Source organism: Anguilla anguilla, chromosome 17, assembly GCF_013347855.1.
Source record: "Anguilla anguilla isolate fAngAng1 chromosome 17, fAngAng1.pri, whole genome shotgun sequence".
NCBI classification, from domain to species: Eukaryota; Metazoa; Chordata; class Actinopteri; order Anguilliformes; family Anguillidae; genus Anguilla; species Anguilla anguilla.
This window is the reverse complement of record NC_049217.1, coordinates 26,873,089-26,889,246: the sequence shown is the minus strand read 5'-3', so window position 1 is coordinate 26,889,246 and position 16,158 is coordinate 26,873,089. Positions and strand designations below refer to the sequence as shown.

At 48.8% G+C, this 16,158-nt stretch overlaps 1 protein-coding gene across 1 annotated transcript in view; it reads left to right on the top strand.

The window, feature by feature from the left end:
- The first annotated feature begins 317 nt into the window (after positions 1 to 317).
- The window catches only part of si:ch73-281k2.5 (neurogenic locus notch homolog protein 3), a 25,810-nt gene continuing 9,969 nt past the window's right edge, over positions 318 to 16,158 (top strand). The window contains exons 1-2 of the mRNA XM_035397596.1: positions 318 to 777; positions 3,271 to 3,337. Coding sequence (XP_035253487.1) covers positions 717 to 777; positions 3,271 to 3,337 — 128 coding nt within the window. The 5' untranslated portion in view covers positions 318 to 716. The remainder of the gene's footprint in view (positions 778 to 3,270; positions 3,338 to 16,158) is intronic.

Sequence of the window (16,158 nt, the reverse complement as noted above, 5' to 3'; positions counted from 1 at the left end):
CCGCTGCGGTCCCCGGAGATGCCATTAGCTGCTCCTCCGGCTGCGCTCTCTAAGAACGCGCTGCCAAGGGAACAAAGACACTGCTAGTTCATGAGAAAAAGTTGATGGAAGTCCACAAGCCCCCCCCCCCCCCCCACCACCACCACACAACCACACACACACTCTCACACACGCACGTACTTTCTCCACTAACTCCGTTGCAAGCCGGGGCACGTTTGTTTGTTTAACAACGTAAAAGACAGTGAAAACTGAGAATGAAATGCAGTTAGATTATTGTTTATTTTCTAAATATCACTACAAGCGATTCACAATGTGAGATTCCTGTGGCTGTACGCACTACTTGTCTTGAAGCGGAAGGACCTGAGCTCTGGTGTAGACAGCAGGGAGGAGGAGGGCGGAGTGATACCGAGTAGCGAAGTTGGGACTTGAGGCGCAGTCCGCTGAAGTTTTTCAAAAGTTTCTCCGGAGGTGTAGAGAGACGCAAAGCAGCCTAGACCAAGCTGCGGACACAGGGACGACAACGGGACAGGACTAACTTCTTTAACCCTGCTAACGGACTGGAGATTTCCTTTTAAATATTTACAATTTCATCAACTTTATGTCGCTACCCTGTTGCCGCGTTACTTCTTGGAACTTTTACAACTGTGTATTTTTTTAAATGGATGAATTATTGCTGACTCTTTGAAGAGAAGTTGTTGGAACAGACCTCCACGGGAATGGGGAATTACAATATGTGGATATTTATATGTGTTTTATTTCTACTGCAGAATTGCGAAGGTAAAGTGAATTAACTTATTAGTTTGTATGATCTCATGTCGGACTGGTTTACCTCGTTTTTTCCCCTCTTGGATGTATAACATTAGACCAACCAATGTTTGCGAGATGCAGGTGTCATATAGCATCATATATTGAGAGTTAAAATTCAGTGAGCTTTTAAGCTCCTATCGCGAAATGTATGCTCCTCTGTCGGAATTTTGAATGTCGGAATGTCTTGAATAGCCTCACGTGCAAACGGAAAAGTTGTGGTTTTTAAAAAAAAAAATCAGTTTTCTTTGCGGATAACAAATATGTCAGCAATCTCAATGTTATTGTAAATTATCAGGGAATTTATCGGTTCATTGGAGGGTGATGCTCGTTAAAGTTTTTTGAATAAGGTCTATTGGGGGTGCGTTTTTTTATTTTAATTAATTTTTTTAAAGCCCGACAAGTGCATGATTTATTATTGTGGCGTTTAAATGTGATTAATGCCACGCAGATGTATTCCTTAACAATTTGGAAAGTTACGCTGTCTGCATTTAGGCTATGTGACGCGATTGTGACGGTGCCCCTGGTCCAAAATCAGCATTCTGTCGGCGATAGTTTTGCCTTTTCAGGCCAGGCACAGTGGGAGCAGAGAATCCCGTCTGTCGCAGCAGGGTTTGGGTGCGCGACGATGCGCGCCGCTCAAAGGCTGAACGCCACCGTGAGAAAATAATTAAGCTGGATGGGATGGCGAGCGCAGCGGCGCGCTCCGGGCCAGTCAGACGCCAGAGCGTGAAGGCATTAAATCAACTCCAGTGAATGCATTTATCATGTTGTAAACAGCGAATTAGAACCCGTTTAGCGCTTTGACGACTTGAGCTAAGAGGAAGGTGGCAGCATCGTGGTTATCCTCAGATGGGATTTAGGGAGATGAAGAGCGGTGGAGATAGTTCGCGGGGGTTGGGTGGGGGATTGTGTGTGTGTGTGTGTGTGTGTGTGTGAAAGGGGGTTGTGAGCCATAACTTTACCCCCTCCCCTCCTTTTTTTTTTCGAACAAAGAAGTTTTAACAATTGAACTTTGTTTTTTTGCGGGGGAGGGGTGAGTAAAGGGGGTAACGAGTGTGAGAATAGTATTCAACATGCTAAAATAATTCCTATGTTTATGCTTTCGCCGTTATTTAAAACGGATTAAGTTGCGTTAATTGGGGTTCATGTTTCCCTTTCCCAGGAAATGTCTTTTCAATGTGGCATTGCACGTCTTTAAACAGGTCACAGAGTCTAATTACTTTTTTTAATATATAGAAACACCGATTCCACAAAATATAATATGCAAAACAATCATATTTTCAGAAGTTAAAAAGTTCACACATTAGAACTCAAGAGAAACTGGTTATCAATATAGCCTACGTATTAACCGTTGCTTTTAAGATTTGGCAAGTGCCGCGCACGGGAACTTCTACTCCATACAGTAAAATGTTCAAAATGTTCAATGTTAAAATCAGCTCTTTCAGAGTACATGCGGTCCCTAATGGACTAATATAAGTAGGAGTTCAATGAACACCGGATCCTTTACTGTGCACAGATTTGGGAGTGCGTAACTAGCCGGCTGTAAATTTGGTTCAACAAATAAGGTCATTAAACTAAATGTTCACGACCCACTTAGCCTCTGAGATAATTTCAGTTGACTACATTCTAGAGATAATCTTACAATCAGAAAGGTATTACCAAACATTGTGAGATACGACTACGTTGTAAATGAGCCAAATGAAATAAACAAACTGTTAGATGACAAAAATGATTTGAATCATGGCTTCTATATTATCGTATGAGCCCGAGGCATTCGTGGTGTGAAAGAATTCCAAACCTGTTATTTCCTTGTTTACACTTATCTTGGCTCGCCTCTGGATTTTGTCTAAGATAAGACTATCACCGCTCTCCAGCAGAGCAAACATACCTCTACCCTGATGTGCGGGTATATTTAAAAGCCCTTAGTCTTTTTGGAAAGGGAAAACGTCTCTTGCCTAGCTTGTTTGAAGTTTGAAATTGTGACTGTATGAAAAGTGTCACGGTTGTTATCATCATTTATTTGACAAAATGCCCCTATCTTTTGCGAGCTGAGGAAAGTTCGAGCTGTAGCCTGGAAACCAGTGAAGTCAAGGTGTCGACAGTGTGGATAGGATACTCGAGGTGCGATATAGTGTCATGTTGGACAAGCCAAAGATTTGCGACTTGCGTACACAGTAAAATGTCGAGCGTTAATTAAACACCAACAGTGTTAATTAAACTCTTAGCGGATAACATTTGGTCCCACTCTGGAATGTGGTATTAAACGTTATCTGTTAAGAGTTGAATTTACACTGTTAGAGTTGAATTAACTATGGACATTTTACTGTGTATCGGCTCTAACTCTCCACATCTGTCACGAAGACGAATTGAATGTCTGCCTATGTTTTCTTGCTGTATGAAAAAATAAATATTTTGCTGATAAGACAGTTCTGTCTTGTCTGACACCTCCCTCACTGTCCACAGGTCTCCGCTGCGTGGACAGGCCGTGCGAAAATGGAGGAACTTGCATGGACTCTCCTTCGCGATGCGTGTAAGTCAATTACTGATCCTGTGTGTATGGCTGTAGCGCGAAGCGCCGCCCGTGCGCACAAACTCGTTTCCCGAGGTTGTTCACGAACAGGCTGTTCCCCAGTGGTTGGTACATTTACATGTCGGCACTGATTGCACTTTATGGACTACACGATACATTGGGACAGGGAACTTGCTGGTGTATCTGTAGGCCTACTTTATTCGCGGAAATGATGTTGAGAACTGTCTCGCGGACCCGTTTGGAATGCGTGCGATGATGACTAAGTGCGGTCGCGTAGCCTACATGCTAATTAAATGGTTAGCCTCCTACGATAACTTTGTGAATAGACCTACTGTACTTAAGTTTATCGGTAGCCGCGTCTCTTCTAGATATTGGTTAGCCTTGATTCCCAGTAGCACACTGAATTCGGACACGCAGCTGCATGGGACAGGCAGGGGTGGGGACGCTCCCACGCACAGAGAGACGCTTATTAGGCCTACTACACTTTAACATTTTTGGCAGAGATCATCGCGGCCCGGTATAGTGAAAGCCGAATCGTTTAGTTGTATCTGTACCCCCCATTAAGAGTAAGTGTTTGAACTGCATAAATAAGATTAGGAAGAGTTCTCGAGTAGTCATTGCACAGATGGGAAACGATCACGGTGGCACGCCTGGACTCGCCCTTACTAAGTGTTTCACACAAAAGGCACAGGCACCTGCTAGAGTACGTAGTGAAACAGTAATTACTATTTTACGTTTCTGCCAGGCGGTTTGGTGCGTTGGGATCTTCTTTTTAACACGATCTTGCGCTTTATCCAGGCTGTTCAGCGGTTTCGTGCTGTTTTAACAACAATAAGCAATTGTTCTGATAACTGCACATATAACGAATAATTATCTGGTGGAAACTGGAGGCTGTTGTTTTTTTTTCTTTTTTTTGCGTTCCCGCCTTCTCCTGGATTGTGTGCAATCATTCATGGCGAATGGCTTTTCTTCTAGCAGAGGACGTGGGAAACGATCTCAGTAGTTAAATATAAGACCAGACCAGAGCCATCAATTTGACTGATGCGCGAAGTAATGACCAAACATTAGAGCGTTTGAAATGGAAGGCACGCTGCCCCGGGCCGGTGGTGGGGAGCTGAGCGGAACAAAGCCGTTGCATTGCCCAAACTCTCCTCTTTGTTTTCTGGGGTGCGAATCCCTGTCCCAACCCCACCACCCCCCTACAGTAACTTTTATTACTTTATGAACACTGACCGCTCCTTCACCCAAAGCATATAGGGTCAGGTCAGTGCTGTAAAAAACCATTCCCAGCACACCCGTTGACTTCCAAACTACTTACCCATTTTAATAGATGTTTTATGGCATGCATTTAAGATAATTGCATTTTTGAGTTACCTGATCTTACGTTGCGCCGACTTGCTGAAATATGTGCAGTTTCCTCCCCCCCCCGCCCTTTTTTTTTTTTTGTAGATGCTACTTACTAAACTTTCTTTTGGTAGTGGTAGGAGGGCACCCATTGTCTAAAACCTGAAGGTTTATGTTGAGTATTCCTGTTCTGCTGGGGGGGGGGATTGGGGGGGGGGTCTGGTGTCTCTGGTTGGCCTTTCGGCAGTTTCTCTTGGTTACTAACGGCTGTTTGATGGGTGCAAAGGTATGTTCTCCCTCTCTCAACGCCCCCACTGCCTTTGCAGTCTGTGTCGGGCGACTCTCCTGCTCGGCCAGAGTGAGCAAACCAAGAGTGACCCCAGTCATGTGACCATAAAACAAGGGGCATTGTTGGGGGTGGGAAAAAAAAGACATCTGTGCTCTCAGAGATATATGCTGTGCGCTCTGTCACACAAAGTCTACTCCGGGGTTCTGATGGGTTTCAGTGCTCTGGGCCGATCTCAGGTAGATTTGGACCTGAAGTGTGAAATTACGTGTGCGTGCAGGCTCCCACAAAAGCTGCATTGTCCTTCTTCCCGACTGTCCCATTTAGGGCTATCTGGTCCCGTTTGCACCCCCATTTTCCATGAATTGCGAATGTGGGTACCATGGGGGGGAGGGGGAAATTGTGTCCTGCTACTGAGGCGGGTTTATTTAAACACGTGGATTTGCGCTGTTAAAACAAGCTTCAGACATTAGTTATGCACCCGGGGGGAACTGCGGGGTTATATTTCATTGTTTATATACAAAACAATAAAAAAATAATAATAATCCTAAGAAGGCCTGGGGGGTAAAGGACACAGATATCCTGCCACTTGACAGTAATTTGCATTGAAGGAACTCAAAGGGAGGAAGTCGAACTGTTAATCACGTTTCTCAATCATTGCCTGCAGCCAATCAGGGCCCGGCCCTCTCAGGCCCCGGCCAATTAGCCGCATTTGGATGCGGTTGTGATTATGGGGTGGGCCCCTCTTGCCTTAGGGTTTGCCAGCGCGCAGGTGCGTAAGCCAATCACATTCAGGAAATGACCCGGTTTCCCTGCCCACCAGTGAGCCGTGACACCTGTGTGTGGTAATGTCCTGGTGAGATTGCAGTCGAGCTGTAATGAGAGGTGTTACCCCGGAAACCCTGGTGAAGATTTTGAGATCCGCGCGCACCTGGATTGGACGACCGTGTCTACTATTCTCGTTTCTGCCCTTTTCAGATAGTGGGTATTAATGTCGATATGGGCATGGGGGGTGGGGGGTGGGAGGATGGGGGGAGGGGTGGAGGAGGGGAGAGGGATGAGGCTCAGGGGAAACGGAGGGAAAAGGGACATCGAATCCCGGCACAGAAAGAGGCCACAGTGTCTCTCCACTGCCAGGGGCAGGAAAGTGGTCCAACTGGTCCAAGAGAAAGAGAGCAAAAGAAAGAAAGGGAGAGAGGGAGGGAGGGAGGGAGGGGGAGAGAGAGAGAGGTCACTGTGTAACCAGACCTCTCCCAGAGCAGAAAAGCACCTTTATTCCCCCTCCCCTGCCTGCCCCCCCCCCCCCAGATACCTGCCTGTAACCATCCACCCCTTTCAGAAAGGCGAGATCAGAGCCTAGGACAGAGGAGGTGAAGAAAGGGTAGATCAGACAGAGGAGGGAAGAGCAGGTAGATGAGATAGGAGGAAGAGCGGGGTGGGGGGGGGGGTCTGGAGGATGTGTGGTATGCGGGCCGATGGTAGGCGTAAGCCCCGCCCCTTCTGTGAGACTGGCCAATAGTAGCGCAGCGGTCGGTGGGCTTGCATTACATTACATTACATTATAGGCATTTAGCAGACGCTCTTATCCAGAGCGACTTACACAACTTTTTTACATAGCACAGCATAGCTTGCGTAACCAGCCACATCGCTCTCCTCCTCTCTGGGCATGTCTGTTTGTCTGTCTGTGTGTTTGTTTTTTGCATTTGCTTGACGGGGACAGTGCAGAGCCTTCTGCCTGTCCCTAGCATTTTGTCGCCTCTTGTCCCTCAGCAAGTTACACACACACACACACACACACACACACACAAAAAAAAAAAAAAAACTGAATATATGCAGACAATAGCGGAGAAAAGGACTCGTTTACTGTCCTGGACCTTACCTGCCACTTCTACAGAACGGTACTCACCGCGTGTACGCCCCTGTCCCACCGTATAAACTGTGTAGGCATGCCGTCCCGCTCTCTCTCTCACCCATGCCTGTGGGGGATTAGCCTGGAGGTGCGTTCAGCCCTTTGAGAGTTTGTGGCCAGGGTTGTTTGTTGGCGGTGCGATCGTGGCTGCGCTGGTCTCCAGTGCAGACCCCGGCTGGCTCTCCAGTATTGCTGGAATGCAGTCCGGCTCGGCTGGACTCCGCTCGGCCCCACCAGTCTAACCAGTCCGCCCCTCTCCGAGCCTGTCCCCGAGCCTCTCGCTGCCCTCTCCGACATGAACACGCATTCCACGACACGGCCGTGTGATCTCAGTGGCCACGCCCCCCATCCTTTCGCTGTTGATGATGAAGACGACGACGACGATGATGATGATGGTTGTCATGTCGCTGCTGCTCTTGTGTCAGTTTGGTAGAGCGAGAGCCTTAGCACCCCTCTGTGTGTCGTGGAATTAATTCAGTATGGTCAAAAGCTGCGATTGGTTGATTCGGCTTCGTCGCCCTCTCTGATTGGCTGGTTGTTGTGCTGTCACCCTCTTCGATTGGCTGCTTCCCTCTGTGACTATGGATTTTGCAGTCAGAGCACTACGTCATTTTGCGCGACCTGAGAATGAACGGAAAAATGGGTTCATTGCCACACTCAGTTCTCCAGTACATACGTATTCTGTTCAGTATCCCCATCCAATGAGAGACTGGGAATGTGTATTATGTGGTCCCCTGGTCCTGGAGAGCTACAGGGTCTGCTGGTTGAGACCCAAGACACCAGGTGAGTGGAGTTAACTGTGTAATCAACTGCTCTAATTGATTCATGAAGTGCAGAGTCACTGTGAAAACCAGCAGACTCTGTAGCTCTCCAGGACCAGGGTTGGAGACCACTGCTTTAGTCAGTATCATCACAGTTGGGTCAGTGTTGGCGTAGTTTGGTCAGTATTGGCAGGGCTTGGTCTGTATTTGCCGGGTGTGGTGATTGCTAGGCAGGGTTCGGCCAAAGTGAAGGTAGGGTTTGGTCAGGGTTGGGCGCTGATCGGTGGGTGATTTTCTGGGTTCCGTCAGTATTGATGGAATTGAAAGGGGTAAGACTGCAGCGTAGAGGCCATTATTTTTTCTCACAGTGCTTCTGGAAGCTCTGAGTCATAGTGACTCTGGAGGACACAAGTCACAGTGCTTTGGAAAGCTCTGAGTCAGTACCCCTGGAGGAGCTGGGGGAGGGGAGGGGAGGGGATGGGAGAGGAGGGGGGGGGAAGGGGCTGCAGGCTGGCTGGAGGAGGTGGATAATTGGGCGGATTGAGATGGAGTCTTTCAGAGGGGGCTGAGCTGGAAGAATGGGGGTGTGGGGGGGAGGAGGAGGGCAAACAGGTGGTGGATGTTGTGATGGTAATGCAGCGGAAGGGGGGGGGGAGGCCAGGTGCTGGCATTGAGCGCTGACCGCCACATGCCGGGGGAGACAGCCAGAGGCCGGGGGGGTGGGGTGGGGTGGGGGGCCTTATGGAGTTGGGGAGCTGGGGGGATGAGCTTTTGTGTCCCGCGTGCCATTACTGGGTTAAAACCAGCCCCTCACTGGAATCAGTACTGCTGGGTTAAAACCAGCCCCTTACTAGAATCAGTACTGCTGGGTTAAAACCAGCCCCTCACTGGAATCAGTACTGCTGGGTTAAAACCAGCCCCTCACTGGAATCAGTACTGCTGGGTTAAAACCAGCCCCTCACTGGAATCAGTACTGCTGGGTTAAAACCAGCCCCTCACTGGAATCAGTACTGCTGGGTTAAAACCAGCCCCTCACTGGAATCAGTACTGCTGGGTTAAAACCAGCCCCTCACTGGAATCAGTACTGCTGGGTTAAAACCAGCCCCTCACTAGAATCAGTACTGCTGGGTTAAAACCAGCCCCTTACTAGAATCAGTACCCCTGGGGTAAAACCACCCGCTAACTACACTCATTTTGCGTTACTTTCAGCAGAGTCTGTGGTAAGAAGCCTCCCTTTGTGACACATAAATTGTATATTTGTGACACATAAGTTGTAACTTTGACACAAGACGTGTTGAAAGTGACACAGAAGTAGTAACCCGTAAAAAAAAGTGGGTTTTGGCTAGTAAAACAGCCATCCTGAGAGTTGAAGCCATCCTGAAACGGCACTCCGTACTGCTGGGATAGCCTCGGTAGTTGTGAAGCCTGATTTATACTCTGTCGTACAACCCTTTCGACAAGTGCCGCGTGACAGAGAAGAAAGTGTCGATACTTCGGCAAAGGGCTGTGGAGAGGGTTCTGTTGTCCGTGGCAACAAGACGCAAAACTGCTGGTGTTTACCATCTGTGAGAACATTTCGGTGCCCGGTGAAATTAGAGAGAAATGGGGGAGGAATAAATTTAATATCTACTTTTGTTTTTTTTTTTTTTTTAAATAAAGAAAAAGAATCCGGTCTGTCACTCAGATAAACCGAAAGTAATGACGTATCCATGACGATGAATTTCGGTGTTCCATTTGGCTGTCCAATTAACACTGCCGACAACGCATGAAGTCCTGCGACATAACAAAATTCTAGAGGTGCGTCACACTGAAAAAAAGTGTTGTGCGACACTATTTTACGTTGAAAATAAGTCTTTTTTTTCATGCGCTACTTGTCGAAAGGGACATGCGACGAAGTATAGGCTAAATCAGGCTTTAGGCTCATAAGCTTGGGGAACTGTGAGCTTGACCGGGTGGTCACTGCAGAAGTGAGATTAGTCACTGCATTAGTCCGCCCAACATCCGGGGAAATGATTTGCTAATAAGCCTCTGTTGCATCTTTTCATAAATCATGGTTATGTGTAGAGCTTCAAGCTAACTCAACAGTTGACACCTATCAACCAGATTCTGGCTAAAGCCATTCCTGGTCTCTCACCATGATCAGTACTGTGTTAAGCCAGCCTCTCTCACAGTAGTCAGTACTGCAGTAAAGTCAGTCTCTCTCACAGTAGTCTGTACTGCAGTAAAGCCAGGCTCTCTCACAGTAGTCTGTACTGCAGTAAAGCCAGGCTCTCTCACAGTAGTCTGTACTGCAGTAAAGTCAGTCTCTCTCACAGTAGTCTGTACTGCAGTAAAGCCAGGCTCTCTCACAGTAGTCTGTACTGCAGTAAAGCCAGGCTCTCTCACAGTAGTCTGTACTGCATTAAAACCAGTTCTTTTCATAAACAGCGCTGGGAAGCTGACGGTTTTATGTGGAATATTGGGGTTAAAATGGTCCTCTGGGTTTTGAGTGTTATTGATGGGTTTGTCTTGACCTCAGTAAGGGAAGAACTCTATAAATTGTGAGTGTTTTAATAACCCGTGGGAACCAAGGGCGTTGTGTTCCCATGGACGAGTGGACTGGTGTGTGCGTGCGTTTGTGTGTGTGCGTGCATGCGTTTGTGTGTGTGTGTGTGCATGCGTGTGTGTGTGAGTGTGTTTCTGTGTGCGTGCGCGTGTGTGTGTGCGTTTGTGTGAGACAGGGACGGGGCAGTGGGGAGTTTTGGTTGAGGAGTGTGTGTGTGTGCGTGTGTGTGTGTGTGACACAGAGACGGGGCAGTGGGGTGTGTGTGTGTGAGACAGGGACGGGCAGTGGGGTGTGTGTGTGTGTGTGTGTGAGACAGGGACGGGGCAGTGGGGAGTTTTGGTTGAGGGGTGTGTGTGTATGTGTGCGTGTGTGTGTGTGTGTGTGAGAGACAGGGACGGGGCAGTGGGGTGTGTGTGTGTGTGTGAGACAGGGACGGGGCAGTGGGGAGTTTTGGTTGAGGGGTGTGTGTGTGTGTGTGAGACAGGGACGGGGTAGTGGGGAGTTTTGGTTGAGGGGTGTGTGTGTGTGTGTGTGAGACAGGGACGGGGCAGTGGGGAGTTTTGGTTGAGGGGTGTGTGTGTGTGTGTGTGTGTGTGTGTGTGTGTGGTGTGTGAGACAGGGACGGGGCAGTGGGGAGTTTTGGTTGAGGGGTGTGTGTGTGTGTGTGTGTGTGTGTGAGACAGGGACGGGGCAGTGGGGAGTTTTGGTTGAGGGGTGTGTGTGTATGTGTGCGTGTGTGTGTGTGTGTGAGAGACAGGGACGGGGCAGTGGGGTGTGTGTGTGTGTGTGAGACAGGGACGGGGCAGTGGGGAGTTTTGGTTGAGGGGTGTGTGTGTGTGTGTGAGACAGGGACGGGGCAGTGGGGAGTTTTGGTTGAGGGGTGTGTGTGTGTGTGTGTGTGTGTGAGACAGGGACGGGGCAGTGGGGAGTTTTGGTTGAGGGGTGTGTGTGTGTGTGTGTGAGACAGGGACGGGGCAGTGGGGAGTTTTGGTTGAGGGGTGTGTGTGTGTGTGTGTGTGTGAGACAGGGACGGGGCAGTGGGGAGTTTTGGTTGAGGGGTGTGTGTGTGTGTGTGTGAGACAGGGACGGGGCAGTGGGGAGTTTTGGTTGAGGGGTGTGTGTGTGTGTGTGTGTGAGACAGGGACGGGGCAGTGGGGAGTTTTGGTTGAGGGGTGTGTGTGTGTGTGTGTGTGTGAGACAGGGACGGGGCAGTGGGGAGTTTTGGTTGAGTGGTGTGTGTGTGTGTGTGTGTGTGAGACAGGGACGGGGCAGTGGGGAGTTTTGGTTGAGGGGTGTGTGTGTGTGTGTGTGTGAGACAGGGACGGGGCAGTGGGGAGTTTTGGTTGAGGGGTGTGGGCGACCTGATGGCGCACAGATTGGATCAGACCCGCGGACAGAGCGCAGCATTCCTGAGATGACTCCAGGGAGAGCAGAGCATTCCTCTCTAATCACAGAACACACATGCATACACGCATACACACACACACACGCACGCACGCACGCACGCACGCACACACACACACACATGCATACACACGCACGCACGCACGCACACAGACACACACATACACACATGCATACACACACACGCACACACATGCATACACACACACACACACGCACGCACATGCATACACATACACACACACACACGCACATGCATTCACACACACATACAGATACACACACACACATACGCACACACATACACACACACACACATACACACGCACGCACATACACACACACACACACGCACATGCACACACACACATACACATACGCACACACACACACATACACGCACGCACGCACATACGCACACTTACGCACACAAACACACGTGCACATATACACACGCGCACACACACACACACACACTTCCACACATGCACACACACACATACATACACACACACACACGCTCACACACACGCATGTGCACATACACACACACACACACACAAATACAAGCTGTTATTAATGTAATGTCTACAACTGTGACATTGTAAGTGGGGTCATTGCTATGGGGAAGAACACAGCTTTGTGCATAAGGGTATTGGCAGCTTTCTCGCTAGAGTGGAATTATTTAAAAAATCCATTAAGAATGGTGGGTAATGCTGTCCAGCAGGTGTATGTAACACGCATGTGGTTTCCATGCCACCCACCATTCATATATCATATTATACACACCACGGTTGTCTGTACATTTGAGTGTGAGCTTTTCGGGGGTTCAAGCCTGTTTTTTTGCCCAATTTTCTTCTGTATTTCCACTTTCCACTGAGCTGACAAAGCATGTTGGTGTAAAACAGTATCAGACTCAGTAACTGCTTCGTTATCAAGCTACCTAGAGATCAGTTTTGGTGACCCCATTTTTAGCATTCTGAGACTGACCTAAGGATTGTGACCCCCCCCCCCCCCCCCCACACACACACTTTTAAAACCACATCACAACCTTCAACAAAACCAATTCACACATCAAAATCTTTGAAACAACCCACTATCACATCACACTCCACAACACAACCCATTCTCACATCTCACCCTGTTACACAACCCATTCACACAGCTAAATCTCTAACTCAACCCGTCCACACATCACAATGTACGAAACAACCAATTCAGACATCAAAATCTCTAACACAGTTATTATCACATCACACTCCACAGTAAAACCCACTCACACATCAGTCTACAACCACAACCCATCCTGCTTGTTTTACATACAGTGCAACACTGAAAACCCAACATTCCATTGGACTACACCGTAACCAATGTGCTAGCGGACTCCTGGCAATATTAGACAACGTTACAATCATACAGTTATGATAGATATCTGATAGGTGCTTAACCTAAACTACAAGTCTACACAGTGGAAAAAATTGTTTTGCCAACTCTGTAATTTTGCCAATTTAGCCAGCTAACTGCATGCTACAGAACTCAGCCAAAGTCTTAACTCTCTCACAAAAAAACTTTGAATAGATTCATAAATTCAGGCAAACTAAGATCATTAACTTATGAAAGCAGTGGGAACACACAATAATTGTACGTATTTGCTTATGCAAATGCAAGTTTCAGGTCTTTGTCTGGCTTTGTTTCCAAGCTGGAGGGGAAAATGCGCTTGTTTTGTGAAACTTTCACCAGCTTTCTGAGTGGATTTTTCTCTGGTTCTGATTATTCCATCTTGTCAAAAGATTTGACAGAAATTTTTTTACAAATTATGACCATCGTAATGCGAAACATGCTGAAGGGTGCATTTGTGTGTGCGTGCGTGTGTGCGTGAGTGAGTGTGTGTGTGTGTGTATGTGTGTAAACGTGTGGTGTGAATTTTCACAGCCTGGGTTTGTTATTTGAAATGTGAGCTCACTAAGTGCTGCTCTATTGGAGCAGATAACAGGCACTCTTGGTCTTTTCATCGTATGTACAGAAAAACTCCCACACTTTCGCTCTCTTTCTCTTTCTGCTCACTCGTTCACCGTCCCTCCTGCTTTCTTTCTTTCTTTCTCTCACACACACGCACGCACGCATACACACACACCTGTAAGAACTGTTACACACTGGCGCAGAGAGAGAGGGAGGAAGGAAACCGAAAAAGGGGTATATTCAGAAATCGCTGTTGCCGTTTTGAAGGGTTTAACTCTTGTGCCACTTACTTGGCAACCCTATACACTGTGAAATCATGCCAACGAAGTATCGTTTGCATTTACATCCGAGACGGGGGGGGGGTGTGCACTCAGTTAGGGGTGAACACACAGGTAGACAAGGGCTCTCCATTTGCATAGTGGAGTATGGAAGGGAAATACTGCACATGGTTTTACAGTAATGTAATACCTAGTCCGCTGTATTTCCTCTCCCTTTCAGGCACAGGGACTCAGCAGATTAAATGTTAGATGTTAGGTGTGGCCTCCAGTTTCAGTTTCAATCTCTATCTCTCTCTCTGTCTTTCTGTTTGTCTGTCTGTGTGTCTCTCTCTCTCTCTGTCTTGTCTGTCTGTGTGTCTCTCTCTGTCTGTCTGTCTGTCTGTGTCTCTCTCTCGCTCTCTCTGTCTGTCTGTCTGTCTGTCTCTCTCTCTGTCTGTCTGTCTGTCTGTCTGTCTCTCTCTCTCTCTCTCTGGGGTTTTGTGTCCATCTCTTTTGAAAGGCCAGGGGCCAGGCTGTGGTCACACTAGCGAGGGTACAGTTTCTGTTTGGGGTTGGATCACGGTCAAGTTTACACTGGGATTTATTTTAATTGTCCTAAAAGTTCCATATATTACGATCTTATTTCACTACACCACCCTTAACTGCTCGGTTGCAGGGCAGCGATGGCCAAAGCCAGTTAGCCATTTTCTGATTCAGGGCCGGTTGACTGAGGGGACGCATTTCTTGGCTGAACGGGGCCTTGCGCTGTGGGACTGTAAGGATGGAATTGTTTTTAAAATTTTATGGCTCATTGTTTCGATATGAATGTGAACAGGAAATCAGTGGGTTTCTTCAGCCCTACAGTGATTGCTAGCCCTTGTTTTTACATTATTCTGTAAAAACGCAGGGTTTTATTCCTTTTTTTCCCCCTTATTTAGAAGAGTTGCTGAGTGAGTGAGCCCCATATTTTGTATTCACACCAGACAAAAGGTTTAACGACACTGTCAAAGTTGTAATGTAAATACTGGCTCGGTCTGCAAAGATGGGGGTGCATTCCCAGGTATCCCCCTCTTTTCTCTTATTTTCCCCCTTTGTTCCTGACTTGTCGTGTATTCACCCCGAGAGGAACATACCCACAAGACCCAAGTCATGACACGATAGCGAGCTTCGAGCAGGAAAACAACAGGTGCGTACGGGCTTAGGAGCAACGGAGGCTAGCGCAATGTAGCCAGACGCAGTGAAGTGAGAACCACTCAAGGACGCCCCTCCCCCTCCCCCTTCCCCACCCACCCTCCACTCCCTATCCCCCCACCCCCCACACAGCCAGACACAGAGAGAACCCCAACCCCCCCCCAACCCAAACCCCCACCCCACCCCCCCAGAGGAAGTCTCCGACAGACACCCTCTAGGGCTGGCTCTGAAGAAATGGCCTCACAGCTTGCGGGCGACCTCTGACCCCCGGTTTACGGCGGTGCGACCCGCCCTGTCAGCGAGCCACTTTAATACGGGGTGAGGAATGTGTCTGTGTGCTTCCACGTTTGGGAGCGTCCAGTCGCAGCCGTCCTCCTCCACCCCTCCGCACGCACCTCGCCGCGGCCAGATACACTTTTTTACAGTAAGAGAGGAGACTTTTATGGTCCCCGGTGTTTTCACATACTTAACATTCAAGCCGTGGGTGAGAGTAGATGTCTCCCCCTGTGGGGATTTCAATGCCTCCATTGTCTGAAAACCGCCATTGTTAGTCAATTGAAACTGTGAGGTTTGACCAGAAAAATACACACAAACAGGCTTATCGTTCCTGGGATCTCTGCATAAAGTTCTGGGGGACTTGGTGGTATTTTGGAGATTATATTTAAGGTTTTTTTGGGGGGGGGGAGGAGGGGGTGCGGGTAGGGGGGGATGACTCTTTAAGTGCAGAAAGTGTCCTCACGGAACCCTGTCCAATGACTCTCCCCCTTTCTCCACCCCCCTCCCCCCCCCAACCCCTCAACCCCCCACCCCCCCGGACTTCTTACCATGGGTACTGTTGCCGTGGCGACGGATGAGGCCTGTTGGCCCGTGAGAGCCGGAGCCTGAAAGGCAGTCTGTTTGGTACACTGCACCCCTCTCACACACAATGGGTTTGTGAAAGCATGCTGAAGGCCCTGCCCCCCGCTCTCCCGCACTGCGCGCGGGTGTGTGTGTGTGCCTGCCGAGGGGCGGGGGGGGGGGGGGGGTGTCCCGGCCAAATCCCGAATGTTTGCGGCTCAGACCCCGGTGCCGGCGGGTACGTGGGGCGTGCGCACAGCGGGCGAGGGTTCGGGATGGCCTACGGAAAAGGGGAAAGGCTTGCGATTGGCCGACCGGCCCCTCAGGT